At 44.4% G+C, this 15,373-nt stretch overlaps 1 protein-coding gene across 3 annotated transcripts in view; it reads right to left on the bottom strand.

Annotated features, from left to right (window-relative positions):
- The window catches only part of Plxnc1 (plexin C1), a 151,474-nt gene that overhangs the window by 126,162 nt on the left and 9,939 nt on the right, over positions 1–15,373 (bottom strand). For all 3 annotated transcript variants that reach the window (XM_069990080.1, XM_069990088.1, XM_069990097.1), the window contains exon 2: positions 4,538–4,678. In XM_069990080.1, the coding sequence (XP_069846181.1) occupies positions 4,538–4,678 (141 nt within the window). The remainder of the gene's footprint in view (positions 1–4,537; positions 4,679–15,373) is intronic.

Here is a 15,373-nt window from a genome sequence, read left to right as displayed (position 1 = left end):
CAGAAGCCATGGCCCCATCTCAGGAAACCTCAAACACTTACATTTTGGGATCAACCTAGATTCCCCACTATTAGAAGGAAAACCTTTAAAACCATTTTTAGGAGTTCTAGCAAGCTCTCTCATCTACATTTTAACTATTAATGCAGCTTGGTTGGAGGATAAAAGCTTGGGCTCTGGGGACAGATCACTTCAGCTCAAATCACCTTGAGCCAACCGCCTAACCTCTCCAAGCCTTGGGATTTCTCATTGATAAAGTGGGCGTGGACACAGTATTGACTCATAAGGATTACAGGTTCACATTCAGACTGTGGTTCTAACCCTGGTGAATAATAAGAGCTCAGGAATGGTAGCTATTATTACCCTTCTCCCACTGCCTTCTTATCTTTTAAGCTTACAAGAAAGGTTAATGGGCATGCAAAAAGTCACAAATTTCAAATTTCATGCATATTCCCTTAGTACTTATTTTATCACCTGGAAAAGCTCAAACTATTCCCTATGCCCTTGGGGTGAGGACAATAGTCTATATGTAACGTAGTCTGCCAAAGACATGCAAACCATATCATGGGTGAGACTGCAATCTGAAAAGAGACAGGATATCCTGGGACTGCATGCCCTGGGCAACAGAGGCAACTGAATCCCGAAAGCTGAGCTCAGACTGGGCATATTTTTCAGCTGATTTCAGTGTAGACACTGACAAGAAAAAATTGCATGCAATGATGTTTACAGAGGAAGTAAAATGGGGAAATGGCCGGAAGGGGGTGGAAAGAGTGACGGCATAACTTGCCTCATGCCCGTGAGGTACACCTGCTGATAATAAACTTAACAGAAGACGGGAGCTTTCCAGGTCCAAATTCCTTCAATATCTCTAAAAGGTTCCAAAAGGGCCTTAAGAATAGAGGAGAGCATTTCCGCGGGTCATCACCATGACCTTACCTTTGGAGGACGCGTCGGCTGTCTTCCTTGGACAAAGTGCATCTTTAAAGACCCTTCAAATGTGATCCCATAGCTCAGCTCAAGTTCAAAATGATGTTCCCACACAACAGAACGCGATACAGCTATTTTAAAATATTGTTTACTGAGGATTTGCAGTCATGTTTTAATATAAGCCTCTTTCCTCATTAACTAAAGAAAAGAAGGAGGCAAAATTGGATAGAGTCTGACCTCAACTATGTAAAAAAAGAACCCAAACTGCTGACAGCGGTTGCATTGACATGACGCAATTAAGGACTATTTTGTCTTTGCCTTCTCTTAGCCCCCATTACCCCACATCTCTACATAAGCCTTTCACAAGCAGGAAAAATTATTTCAATCGCATGAGGTTGAAAATGGCATCAAATTATATTAAAACTCCATGAGGTTTGTAGAGATTTAAGGAGGCAAGTTTGTATTAGTGGTGGCAACACACACACACACACACACATGCACACACACACACAGGCACGCATGCACACACACACGCACGTACACACACACATACACGCACGCACACACACACACACACACAAACACACACACACATACACACACACACGCACGCACACATGCCACTGGCTTCCGAGTCTCCTGCCTCTCATCCAGCCAGGCAGATACTACTGTGCCTGGTGCATGTCAAAATGTTGTCGCCTCTTGATCACTTGGAAACTGATGACTCAGGCTGCGGGGAATCCAAACCCTCTTTCTTCTTCTCTTCCTCCTCCTCCCCCTGTCTGCATTGGGCTGGGTTTTGTTTTATGCCTTTCATTAGTACCTCCACGCTGTGGCTTAGAAGCCAAGCTTGTGTCTAACTGTGTTTGTCTTTTCTAACAGTTCTAGTGACAAGTCTGGCAAGGGAGAAGCGTACAGCTTTTGAGTAAAGGGAGGTGGGGATTCTTTGTAGATCCCAAGTCATCTGGGCAAATCTTGGTCTTTAAGTTTTTGGATAATTTCAGGGGCTGCCTCGAAGGAGTCACACAGGGATTGAGGGATATAGGAGAGAGTCTGGGCTGGCCTAGGGATCCTGAGAGCCAAGCAGCTCACATTCACCCCTTACCATCCCCTTCTGAGAAAAGGACCTGTGTCCTCTCAGGAGGCAGGGATGGAGTGAAATGGAGTGTCATTTTCAAGAAGGGTCTATGTCTGTGAACGCTGAGATTCTTCACCGAGCTTCTAGAAATGCTGACTCAGCCCCAGAGCACACTTGATCCCAGAGGCCCCAGGACAAGTAGCTGGGCCTGGGAAAAGGGTACAAAGTCCATGTAGTCTGGACCACATCTGTGCCGACTCTGAAGTGCAGGTTCAAATCCTTGTTCTGCCCCTGTACGGCCTTGGGCCAATCACTCAGCCTCCTGGGAAACATGATTCCCTCATCTCAAAAAGAAGAGCAGACTTACATCGTGGAGTTGTGGAGAGCGCTAAAGTAGTGAGCTGATGTAGCATGCTTTGTCATATAACCATCTGTGTACAAATGTCAGTCACAAAACAAATAGAAAAAAATCTAACCTGCCCAGAACCCCCAAAATGAGATCATAGACATGATTTCTGAAGGAGCAACCCACTCAGATCCTGAGAACGTCAAGAGTCCATTCACTACTTCCCCACAGCCAAGTGAGGCCCAGATGGGTCCTACCCCCTGGTGCCCCGTCCCCCACCCCAGCTGGGCTGAAACTCAGCCAGCTGCACATAAACAGCCGTGGGGAACCCACAGGACCTGGGGAACCAGGCCTTCCCATAGGACCCTATTTATAGCCAAGTGTTCCTTCACCTTCAGTTCACCATGTAACAGTCTGGTTGTCTCAGCTTGGGGGAAACAGTGTTCTTGTCAAAAATATCCCAAATTGGGAGGGATAATTGAAGGGGTGGGCCAGAAAAGAGGGATGGGAGTTTCTTGGGCCAGACTAATGGGTCCAATGAGCCTGACCAAGGTCTCGTGGATCAGGTGTCACTAAGAGACGAGGGACGAGTATGAAGTGATTAATGAGTATTTACCTTGCCATAGGAAATGAACCTAACACAGCAGGAAAGATAATCAATATATATTTTAAAAGAATGTGTACACAAACAAACTCCCTCCCATATGTTACTGGGATTCCTCCAAAAGAAACAGATTAAATCAAATGCCTACCAGGCACTCGGCACCATACCAGGCTGTGGGGAATCTATGGCCTCCTTCTCAGAGAACCTCAAGTTGGGAAAGGCAAAGGGCAAGGCAAGATACATCCAGAGCACAAAGAAATGCCACACACGTGGCCAGTACTTCAGGACAAAGGGGAGGACAAAATGCCTCAAAGCTTAGACCTCATGAAAGAGGAGGTAGGGTTTGAACTGAGCCAAAACATAAATACAGAGGATGCAGGAAAGCAGAGGGGGGAAAAGAAAGAAAGAAAACATTTCCAGGCTGAGGAGACAGTGTGATCCAAAGTGTGGAAATGGAACTACTCAATATACATTTGGAAAACAGCAAGTAAATAGGTTTGGCTAGATTGGAGATATGTATGCAGAAGACAGAATTAGAGTCTGTGGGGTGGGGGTGGGGGAAGGAAAGTGATTTTCTAGGTTGTCTAGAAACAAGGGAGACGAAATGGAGGTTCAGAGAGGGCAAGTGAGTCACCTGAAATCACACAGCTGGTTATAAGTAGAACAGGTTGAGAATACAGATGTGTTGGTATGTCACTTACAACTCTGAGCTGAGAGTCAATTGACTGGCTGCAGAGAAGTCAAGGATTGTCATCTGTAAAGTGACAGAAACATGCTGTCACCAGCCATGATTGTGGCTGAAGGCCACAGGACCTGTGTAGTGAAAGCCTGCTGGTGACACTGACAAGATGATCACTAAATAATTTCCAATGAGTCATTTGGCAGTTTGGCCTTTTTTTTTTCCTTCTCCCCATTTTCCTTTCCTGAAATGAATACAAATCTCAACTGGGCTGGGGTATATCCATACAGTGGGGGGAAAATAGCACTAAGAGATGAAAGTCAAGGGGAGTCTCTAAGTTTTCAGATCTCTAACCTCTCCATGGTGTGCAGGTACAAAGGGCAAAAAACAAGGACCCCCCCCCCATGGCTAGTGAGTGGGCTGGAGGGAAAGAACACCTGTTTCTTCTTCTTTTCAAGCCCTATAATCACTCATCCCTTTGAAGTTGTGAGAGATCGGGTGCTTTGTACATTTCCTGGGCAAAGGAGAGAGAATGGAAAGGCTAAATGTCTCAAGAAGGTGCGGCAGGGATGGGGTAGAGGCTAGGGAACCCCCCCCATTCACCTCACTCAGCAGCTAAGACTAAAGAAGGGGGGACATATCATGGCACATTCCCAGGGAGCAAGCTGGCTGGTGCTTTCTTGCATGCTGGGGGAAGGAGAGACAGAAGGGCCAGCAGTTATTATATTCAAATCTCCACAGTTCCTTCCTGTCCATTTCTGGGTGTGTGTGTGTGAAGGGGGGGGTCTCTAAAGCATTCATAAAACAACTGATGCACAACACAGGAGTATTAGGAAAAATAAAACAAGCACAAAAACAATCACTAGTAACATAAGAAATTTGAAGAAGGCACAGGAAAAAACCAACCTTAAGTAACTGGCCATCTCCTGTCCCCAAGAAGAAAACAGTCTTGTTCATTACCACGGTGCCATAAACGGATGTCAGGTCAGAATGGATCAAGGTAGACGATGCAATTGGCTGCACTCTTTCAGGTTGCTCCCCTTCTTTCTGAACATGCACACACATGTACAAATAAAAACAAGAAGATCATTTTTAACAGTGATACTTCTCCTGATGCTGATAATATATAATGCACGATCTCTTAGGAAGGGTCCCACACTTCTGAACAACAAATACAATTTTCTTCTTCCAGATCCTCAGGAACAACTTTCCTTTTTCCCATCGATAACCATGCTTGCCTAGCCCACCCAGCTTGAAGTGTTTCCTGTATATTAATACATAGAACAGTGAGCTGGCCATCCTTTCAAGATTCCCCATGGCTGGTGTAGAAGGCACTTATGGCCAAGAGGTAGCCCACTTCAGAACTGGGAGAGAGCTGATCTTACACTTGGCTGTTTGCAGGGTCCTCCTGCAGTTCGTTTTAGTTAGGCATTGGGTTTTGTGACGTTAAACACAGACATTTCCCAAGATGTGACTCAAATATTCCTATTGGGTGGGATAGACAAAAAGGAGGGGTTCTGGATCGACAGGACATGATCCTGGTGAAACCCCAAGGCAGAGTAACTGCTCCAGAAGGCAAAGAGGCAAACACAGGCATGGATGGTGGATAAGAACCAGAGACAGGGCTAATGAGGAACTAAACAGAAGGGGTAACCCCCCAGCTGATGTTTTGCAGAAGGAAATGAAAAAGTCTAACTCCCAGTCCAAATGCATTTAAATTGTATGAGGCTTTGAGCACATGGGATCACGTGCTTGCTCTTGATCATTAAATATAGCCCCTCTCGGAACCCAGAGCGGAGAGTGTCGACCAAAAGTTCTCTTTTTTTGTTGTTTAAAAGGAATGAAGTACCCTGTGCCCTGCTTCCTGCCTCCAACGACAGGAAACCAAGTTTGCTACACAAATTTCTGGAAGATAGGGAGCTAGGAAGAACCGTTGCCTACTGCAGCTATGAACACGGTGTGATAGAAGACTTTATCTGCCAGAGTGGGCTTCCCCGCTGCACTGAGGTTTGAAAAGGCACATTTAAGTGTCCTCCAGTGGCGAACTGGCAAACTTGAGTGAACAACATAGCTACTCTTGAAATGGCTCTGTTTGGGGAGGTGGGCAAAGAAAGAGGTTGAGACTTATTAACTTCACTATGTTATTGTTGACAGTGTTTATGTCTTTCAATTTATGTCTGATTAAATATGCATTATTTTGAAACCTACCAAGTTTCATTAACATCTCAACCAAATGGATTCATGGACAAAATTGATTTCTGAAGCCTTTAAAAATGCCATCTATATTTCCTTGTTGAAGTTGTACTGGAAGGAACTGATAAGCGAAGGAAGGGTTACTCTAATGCCTAGATCGCTTTCCAAGGAAAAGATGCCATAACCTAAGAGAAAAATGACTCATTTGCATAAAATATTCTATAGTAAACTCATTTCAGGAAGATTTTTTGGGAAGCGCATAAGAGGGTTTTATTTCCCACTTTCCTGTGAAAATACAATACTTCCCAAGCAGTCTAAAAAGATGAGACGGTGTCCCATTAACAATGAAATAAGAAAAAAATTGTCTGTGGGCCTAAGAATTGGAATAATAGATTACTGTTTAGATAAGGAGCCCTTGTGACTATGAACAACAGAAGAAAAATCGGATGACCTTTATACTAAAAAAAAAAAAAACCACATCACACATCTTGCTTAAAAATAAAGCCAGAATTGTTCAAATGTAAGATCGGCTGACCATGCCTCTTATTTTTATTAAATATTCGGGCATAACAGAGAGGCCAACTCAGAGAACTGGGCATCATCTTTGGGCTACTAGCATGTTCTTTGGCTGGGGGACTCCCCTTTCTGTCATCTCACAAACACAGAAAGAGTAAAGGATTGTGGGTTGTGGATTGTGGAATATCCACAAGGACCACACAAAGCTGGACCAAGTAAGTTTCCCAGGTCTGGTACACAGTAGGCATTTAAAAATAGTACTGTATTCTAGTGAGCCAAGAACAATACCATAGGTGAGCCTTGCAGAGATGGGAATGACATATCCTGTTTGAGTTAAACTGGCTCCAAATCACCAAGATGCAGCCCAAACACTAGAAGGGAAAAGGAGAAAACTAGTCCCAAATTAGCAGCCCTCCAGTTCTAGTATCCTTCCCCTGACTTCTGACTGTGCACCTGAACTGAGCCTTAGAGCAGCAACACAAGTTAGTAGGACAGTCATTCAGCCAGGATTCTCACACTAGATAAGAGTGTCCACGCAGATCAAATGGCCCAGATAACTGATCTGCCTTTGAGCTGGGTTCTCAATCACTTAGTTAATCCTGTAGGGGTTAGCTTTCTTAGCTGTCTGTGAAGCTCAAGTGTCTCCCTTATTGGTAAGATAGTCATGAAGAAGAAATAATTGGTGATAGTAGTTACAGTAATAATTCCAGCCAGCAAGTATCAGTCCTCACCATGAGCTACTCGGAATCTTTCATCATTTTCATTGACAGAGGCTGTGTAAGGCAGTGAGTGTAGACCTGTGTTTGAATCCTAGCCCTGGCACTTTTTTAGCTAAGTAATCTTAACCATATTAGTAAACCTGTTAGTTGCTCAGTTTCTTACTCCATAAAATGGAAGAGGTGATAGTAGCATTTCTTCCAAGCATTTGAGAACTAGATGTGTTAGTCCACAACTTTAATAAAGCTTAGAAGAGTAGCTGGCATCCAGAACCACACAGTACACCTTTGCCACTGCTACCTTATTTTAAAATACAAACAGAGCCGGGCACTGGTGGCTTTAGCTCACACCTATAATCCTTAGCTACTCAGGAGGCTGAGATGTGAGGATCAAGCTTCCAAAAAAAAGAGCCGAAGTAAGAAAGTATGTAAGCTTCTAATTTTAGTTCAAGTAACCAACAGGAAGCTGGAAGTCCAGGTGTGGCTCAAGTGATAGAGTACCAGCCTTGAGCGAAAAAAGCTAAATGAAGGCTCAAGGCCTTGAGTTCAAGCCCCTTTACAAACAAACCCACAAATGATGAGCACCACATCCGTGGCAGTTGTCCCTACTTTCTTTGCCAAAAAGAACCCTAATTGTCTTCCAAGAGTAATATAGCCAAGCTCTGAGGAAGCCATGTTTGGCCCAAGCCAATGTGTCACTCCATTCCCCATTGCCAAATACTCTTTTCCTGTCCCACAGAAGTACGGATATCCACGTGTCTGAGTGCAGGCTAGTGATATGTCCGCTACTCCTTTCCTTCCTCCCTTGGGAAGTTATCATGTACAGCCTGGGGGCAGCCATTTTGCAGCCATGAAATTCAAGATGGAGGATGAAACCAAGTTCACTAAGACTGCATAGAAACTAAGACATCAGGTTCTTGATACTACTGAGCTACAGGCCTCCAGTCTTCACAATTTTTATTACATTAACAATGGATGTCACGATTTAGGGTACTGTTGATTGGGTTTTCTGTTACTTGGAATCAAAAAGTAAGTCACTGTTTTAGAAATGAGAATCATGACGGTCAGTCCAGGCACTGGCCCAGCCGAGAGGACTCAAGCCATGGTCAGGATTTTGTATCCAATGAAGGGAGCCTGGAAGAAAATAGGAAAGAGAGGCGCTTGGACCCTGTGAAAACTCTAGGGGCTGCTCTGGCTGAATGGAAATGGATTCTTTTGTGCTAGAAACACACAGAAATGGACAGGTCTCTGTGAATGGAAAATGGAGCCCTCTGAATGGCTTTCTTATGTTCATTTGAGCAAATGAAAACAAAAGAAAAACAGGCTGTGGAGAAACCTTCTCAGAAAAGTGAAGTTAATACCTAGGGACCCAAATAGAAAAAAAGGGGAGAAATTGTGCAGTTGGCCCCCCGTGTCCAGAAATTATTTCTCCTCTTTTTCCCCCCTCTGGCCTATTTCTATCTTGCCCTTCTCTCCCCTTAGGGCATAACCACTCATATTGCCCTCAGCTTATTCTGTCTAGTTTATTATGTGTAATTTATTTCTAAACCCTAGCCTCTGCTTGTTCGTCTGTGTGTAACAAGGTTAATGTCGTGTAATGATGCTTTTGCCAGTTCTGCCTTTCATAACAAAATCCAATCTTGAGTTAGCTCTAAGTCTGGTCTCCTCTTTGGGCTCTCTTGGTTCCTTTAGACTTTTCACTCCACTTCTCCTTCCTGCCATGTCTCACTGTCAACACATGCCTACACTTTAGCCACTCTCAGAGGAAACTTTTGGCAGATGAAAAAAAAACAAAAAAGTAGCCTTGTTTCAACTGATGTTAGGATAGAGTTTTGGGTCCAGTGTAGCAAACTGGATGCAAAGTACTGAGAAGGGGGTCTATGAAGAGGAGTATGCACGTGGGTGGAGGTTAAGTATGTGCATGGTAGGTGTGTGCATGTGTGCATACACATATGTGCATACGTGTGTGAGTAAATACATGTACACTCATGTACACAGGGAGTGGTGGGCAGATCATGAGGGAAATGTCTTGATTTCCTTGCAGCCTCTTCATACTATTTTTCACTGACAATAAACATACTCATTGTGCCCTGCATAACTCCAGGAGGATACTAGTCATAAGATCTGGGGTGTGAAAGGCACTCTGGTATTGAGCCCTGACTCTGGGAAGGTGGCCTACCCTGAGGAGATTCAGGCCAGGGACTCATGGGGGTGAGGATTCAAAACCTCCAGGAAATGTGTACCCCAGGACCTCCAGTATGGGGGAGACCCAGCAACAGTGAAGCCTTTTACCCACGTAGTGCTTGGTTTTTGTTCTCAGGTAAGGGTAAGTACCAGCTGGATGCTTTTAACATCTTACACATTGATTTAAAAAAAACCCTTCCTGTGTACTTAACTTGATGTTGATGTTGTATTCCTATGGGCTGCCCTTATTTCTCAACAGTTTCTCCTTCCTTTCCTTTTTCTTCTTACCCAGGGGCCTGATTTCCATCAGCAAGTTTAGTCCCTGAAATGACTGTAAAATAGACACAGTCATGCCATGTACCTTGCCTAGACACACTGTCGTGAGACCCAACAAAAGTCACAAGTGTGAAAATAATCAAAGCATCACCTTCTTCAAGCTGAGATGAGAAGTCACTATGGTCACTAACCCAAGCTAGACAGGGCCTTTATTAAGGTACTGTGGTTTTTCTTTGTTCTCCTGGAATAGACAGCACTGATTGGGTTCTGACCATGTTTATAACATCTCTTGTGACCAAAATTTATATTGGGGATTCAAATGATCCAAAGGTGCACAGAGGCATGCAGTGAGAAAGAAAGGTGAGGAATAGAGCTGGACCTCACACCACGCAGCAAGGCCATGGGAAGAAGGAAATGTTTATCTTCACCCCCAGCCTCTTTCACCTCCTCCCTCCCAACCTGCCCCACCATTAAAGGCCATTCCTTGATGTGTTGATCCTTCTTTATCCCCATCTGAAAGGTTATTCCCTGCCTCTGACTCCTCCTTCTGACAACTCCTAATGAAAAGTCAACTTGACTCAGTTTGCAAATGGCAGACAGTGTGAAAACTGCACTAGTCTAGGTTCTTAGAAGTGAAAGAGGCATGGTTCACCAGTGTTGGTCCCTACGGAAGCTACTGGTGTTCTGGGTGGCTGGTTTCATTCTGGGGATGTCCTTGGTGCTGAAGGACATTTAATATCTCTGACCTCTGTCTACGAAGTGCCATCACCACTTCCTCTGTCCTGTTCAGACCACTGACCTCTCTGAAGACCTGTCACACCTTCCTCAGATCCACAATGGGGCTCCAGACTAGTTTCCAGCTCCTCCCCACCTGCTTCATCAACAGCACCACTGACCACCGTAGGGAATCCTCTCTTCCTTTCATTGCCTCCATCCCAGACACACACACACACACACACACACACACACACACACACACACACACACACACACACACACACACACACACACACACACACACACACACACACACACACACTCAGTCCAACAGGCTCCAATCCATCTTCTCCATGTCCACAGGCTCCGTCATTCCCCTCCTGATTGCTCTCTGATAGCCATGACCTAGTCTTTACTCAGCACTCAGGTTAATGGTTTCAAATATAAAACAAGTCAACTAGAATTAAAGTCACATGCCTCTCCAGGCCCAACCTGAGCTCAGCTCTGACTACTTCAACTCCTTCCTGGCCACTCTTTGCCTCCTCACTCAGCCTTAGTTCCCATGGTAGCTTTCTTTCAGAACTACATTTCTTTAACTTATTACATTTTCCTGCCTCAGGGCCTTCACACATGCTCTTTCTATGCCTCCTCCCCTTCACTCCCTCTTGGGTTGGATCTTTTTAATTGTTCTTTCAGATTTCAAGTTAATTTTCCCCAGTTGTTAGTCTCCGTCACAGCATTCCACTTAGTTTCCTTTCAGGGTACTTAGCAGAATTACTGCTTTAATTTTTAAAAATATATATATATTGTCTATCTCTCAAGCTTTTCAATAGTTTGTCTTGTTCTCTACTTTTAAAGCAAATCTAGGGCTGGGAAGGTGGCTCAGTGGTAGAGCGCTTGCCTTGCAAGCCTGAGGCCCTGGGTTCGATTCCTCAGTACCACATAAGCAAAAAGAAAAAAGCCGGAAGTGGTGCTGTGGCTTAAGTGGTAGAGCACTAGCCTTGAGCTGAAGAGCTGAGGGACAGCACCTAGGCCCAGAGTTCAGGCCCCACGACCGGACCCAAAAAAAAAATAAATAAATAAATAAAAATAAAGCAAATCTACTTCAGTATCTACCATGTGGTAGGTTCTCAATAAATGTTTATTGAATGAATGAATACGTGGGTCAGTGTTTAAATATTTTAACCAGTATCTCGTCAAACACTATGGCACATTGTTCCCAATCATTACAGAGTTGTTCAACTGAACCACTTTGTCCCTTACAGTCTTTGGCCCTTGGTTCTGTCTTGGGAGCCGTAGTAAAATACACCATTCTTCCTATTCCAGTGAATCTTGGCTTCCTCTATACTTCACATCTGTAGCTCATGAACAGCTTGAAAGGCTCAGTTTCTAGATTGCACCACCTCAGTCCATAAGAAGTCTATAGATTTCATAGATTGAAAAATGTGGCTCAGAGAAGTAAAGTCGTTGCCACATGCTCTGACCAAAGCAAAGAGAAAGAAGACTGCTCTTTTTTGTGATTAGAATAAAATGATTTTACAAACATGGCCTACCCTTATTTTAACTCTTTAGAGTAAAAATTGCTATTGGTAAGGTGAGTGTGATGGTGCAAGTCTGTAATTCCAGAAACTGGAGAAGCACAGATAAGAAGATTGGGGTTGGAAGCCAGCCAGACAAAATGAGCAAGAGCCAACCTATCAAGGGGCCATGATGGTACACACCTATGGTCCCAGCTATTCAGGAAGCTGAGATAGGAGGATCATGGTCCAAAGCCATCCCAAGCAAAAGTACAAGAACCTATCTGAAACATCAAACTGAAAGAAAATGGGTTGGATGTGTGGCTCAAGTGGTAGAGCTCCTGCCAAGCAAGCATGTGGCCCTGAGTTTAATCTCCAGAATTACCAAAATGAGAAAAGAAAATCATGGTAGCATGGAAGAATAAAAGGCATGGTGGCTCTTGCTAATAATCCAAGGTACACAGGAGGCTGAGATCTTTGGACAACAGTTCAAAGCTAACCCGGGCAGGAAAGTCTGTTTGACTATCTCCAATTAACCACCAGAAAACTGGAAGTAGAGTACTAGCCTTGAGCAAAAAGAGCTCAGGAACAGCACCCAGGACCTGAGTTCAAGCCCCACAACTGACAAAAAGGAAAGGAAAAAGAAAAAAAGAACAAGAGATTGAGAGTAAAAACTTCTATAGGTTTCAAATTGAAATTCTATTCGTTATGAGTTGTAAACAGTCATTTCTTTATCCATCCATCTATTCATCTTTCCCTCCACCCATCCATAATCCATCCACCCATCCTTCCATCCATCCTTCTGTTCATCCCCTCTTCCTTCTCTCCCTTCCTTTCATCCCCTCCCTCTTTTCCTCCCCTTTTCCCTTCCTTCCTACCTTCTATTATCTGTGAAACATTATTGGCCAAGCACTTATCTGTAAAATACAGATGAGAATAAGAAACTCTCTGTTGTCAATATAAGCAAATCAAGAGGGCTTTGAAACAAAATGAAACACTGTATTTCTTATGGTAGCTGAAATGAATGGGGGGTGGGGGAAGGGGTGGCGCCATCCATATCTACAGGTCAGGGTAAGAACTCAGGACATCTACAAACTGAGATGAGAAAGAAAAGAAAGTACATCTTTATTTTAGCAAGGTCTAACTGAAACAGTATTTCCTTTCATTTTGGATCCAGACCACAGTAGTATTAATGGAACCTGTGACTTTTCACCCAAAGAAATCAGATCTTTCCCTCTCAGTGTAGAGTTGCTGCAGATATCTTGAAATATCACTTACATTCATCTCTGTTTTGAAAGTAGAGTAGTTGCTGAGGCCAGATCTTGCTGTTGAATATGTTAAGATATAGTACTCGATCTCAAATTGAAAAAAAATGACATATTTGTATAGCAATATAATTAGGTTATTTTTGCAACCCATATTGTTGTTTCTGCAATAAAAAGACGCTGAGAAGGAACCCACAGGCTTCCCCGAAGGTCTCCAGAACAACAGCTCTGTAAGAGTTAGGAAAAGAAATACTACAAAGCCCATGAGGTACACTAGGAGACACCCACGGCCACCAGCTGCTCCAGGCTGGCCCTCCTACTGCCTCTGGAAAGCCAGGGTCAGCACTTGGAATCCAATTCTTAAAAGGGGTCACTGATGAGGAAAGAAGTCTCAGGAGGAGGCCAGCGAGCAATGACCAGAACAGCTGGTGTGTTAGATAACATGTTCCTTCAACCAGGTGGGGGAGGAGGGCAAAGACAAGGAAGGCCCACCCTGCGGGAATAGTGTCACAGGCCTTCCCTGGGCTGCCTGGCTTTTAACTCTTCCAGTAAACACAGCTCCAGTTCTAAATCTCATGGAAGCTCAGCACTGCTCTGGTCTGGCTGGACTCTCAGCCTTGTCTTCTCCTTCCTCCCTGTTCTACAGTCGTTCCCTGCAGGCTCATCACTGAGAGTTTACATGTCTTCGTGGATGCCTGAGAACCAAAGATGAGGTGACCTGGCCACTCCTCAAGCTATGGATTGACTGTCTCCCAAAAGCTCTTCAATTGAAACTTTTTTTTTTTTTTTTTTTGGGTCCGGTTGTGGGGCCTGAACTCTGGGCCTGAGCACTGTCCCTCAGCCCTTCAGCTCAAGGCTAGTGCTCTACCACTTGAGCCACAGCACCGCTTCTGGCTTATTTTGCTTATGTGGTTCTGAGGAATCGAACCCAGGGCCTCATGCATGCAAGGCAAGCGCTCTACCACTGAGCCACCTTCCCAGCCCCTTCAATTGAAACTTAATTGTCATTCATGTGTTGAATGGTATTTGAAAATTGGACCTCCAACTTGTGAGGTCACAGGATGGGGGACCCTATCAGGGAATTAGTGGCTTTCTAAGAAGAGGAAGAGAGATGGGAACCAGCAGGTCTTGCTCTGTCTCTCTATGTCATGACCTCCACCATGTTAGGATATAGAGAAATGCCCTCACCAGACAGCAGTGCTTTCCAGAAATATGAGCTAAATAAACATCTAGTGTGTAGGTGTATGGGTACATGCACATGCATGCACAAGCCAGTACGGGTTTGAACTCCAGGCTTCATGCTCTCACTCGGTTTTTTTCTCTTACTGCTGCTGGCTTTCTAACCGTTGATCCATGCCTCCACACCACCACTTCTGACTTTTTGCTGTTTCATTGGAGATAAGAGTCCATCCCGGCTGGCTTTGATCTGTGATTCTCATATTTCAGCTTGGAAATTTCAGCTAGGATTAGAGGTGGGGGCTGGTACCTGATATAAACTTCTATTCTTTCTAAATTACTTGGTTTCAAGTATTTTATCAAAGTAACAAAGAAACAAACTAAGATACTCCTTTGTATATATAGCTTCGCCCCCCCACCAAACACACACACACACACACACACACAAATAGCTTGTTGGCCCAACACAAAGCCTGATATGCTCCAAACTCCATGAAGAAATCCTTACACCCTGACTTTGTTGTCAACTGCCTACTTAGCAGTTCTTTCTCCTACATGTCCCAAAGGCATCTAACCATTAGCAAACATATTTCCATACACACTGCCAGGACATCAGCTCAGGACTTCAATATTCCTCAGTTGACTTATGGCAAAACAAAAACAAAAACAAAATCTATCTGTGTCTGCCCCTTTGTCACTATGCTCAACCAAGATGACATGATTTCTTGCCTGGACTACTGTAAAAGCTTCCTGCAGGCTTTCCTGTTTCTACAGTAGCCAACCTCATCCATTCCCCACAGGCAGCCATTACTTAGAGATTCAAATCCAATCATTTCACTTCCCTTCCAAAGCTCTCCTATACTTTGAGAATAAAATCTAATCTCCTTCCCACAGCCTACGGGGGGCTGTGGGATCCAGCTGCCACTTCCTACTCCAGCCTACTAACTCTCTCCCGTACTACCTGCCTAGTCCCAGCTACACTCACCTTTTGCTCTCCACACTAACCAAGTCCCCCTGGCCTCCATGAGACCTTGTCCTGGCCCTCCTGTCTGCCCAAAGCACCTGATCCCAGCTCTCCAGAGGGTCCCTGTAACCATCCTTCCTATCTCCCACATGGACAGATCTCTCCCCCCGCACTCCAGTTACAATAGCTGTTTCACCACCTACTTAGTGGTGTGCCTC

This window comes from Dipodomys merriami, unplaced genomic scaffold (genome assembly GCF_024711535.1).
Source record: "Dipodomys merriami isolate MVZ:Mamm:240054 unplaced genomic scaffold, mDipMer1.0.p SCAF_10, whole genome shotgun sequence".
Classification (NCBI taxonomy): domain Eukaryota; kingdom Metazoa; phylum Chordata; class Mammalia; order Rodentia; family Heteromyidae; genus Dipodomys; species Dipodomys merriami.
The sequence above is the reverse complement of the archived record's forward strand: the minus strand, read 5'-3'. Positions and strand labels throughout refer to the sequence as shown.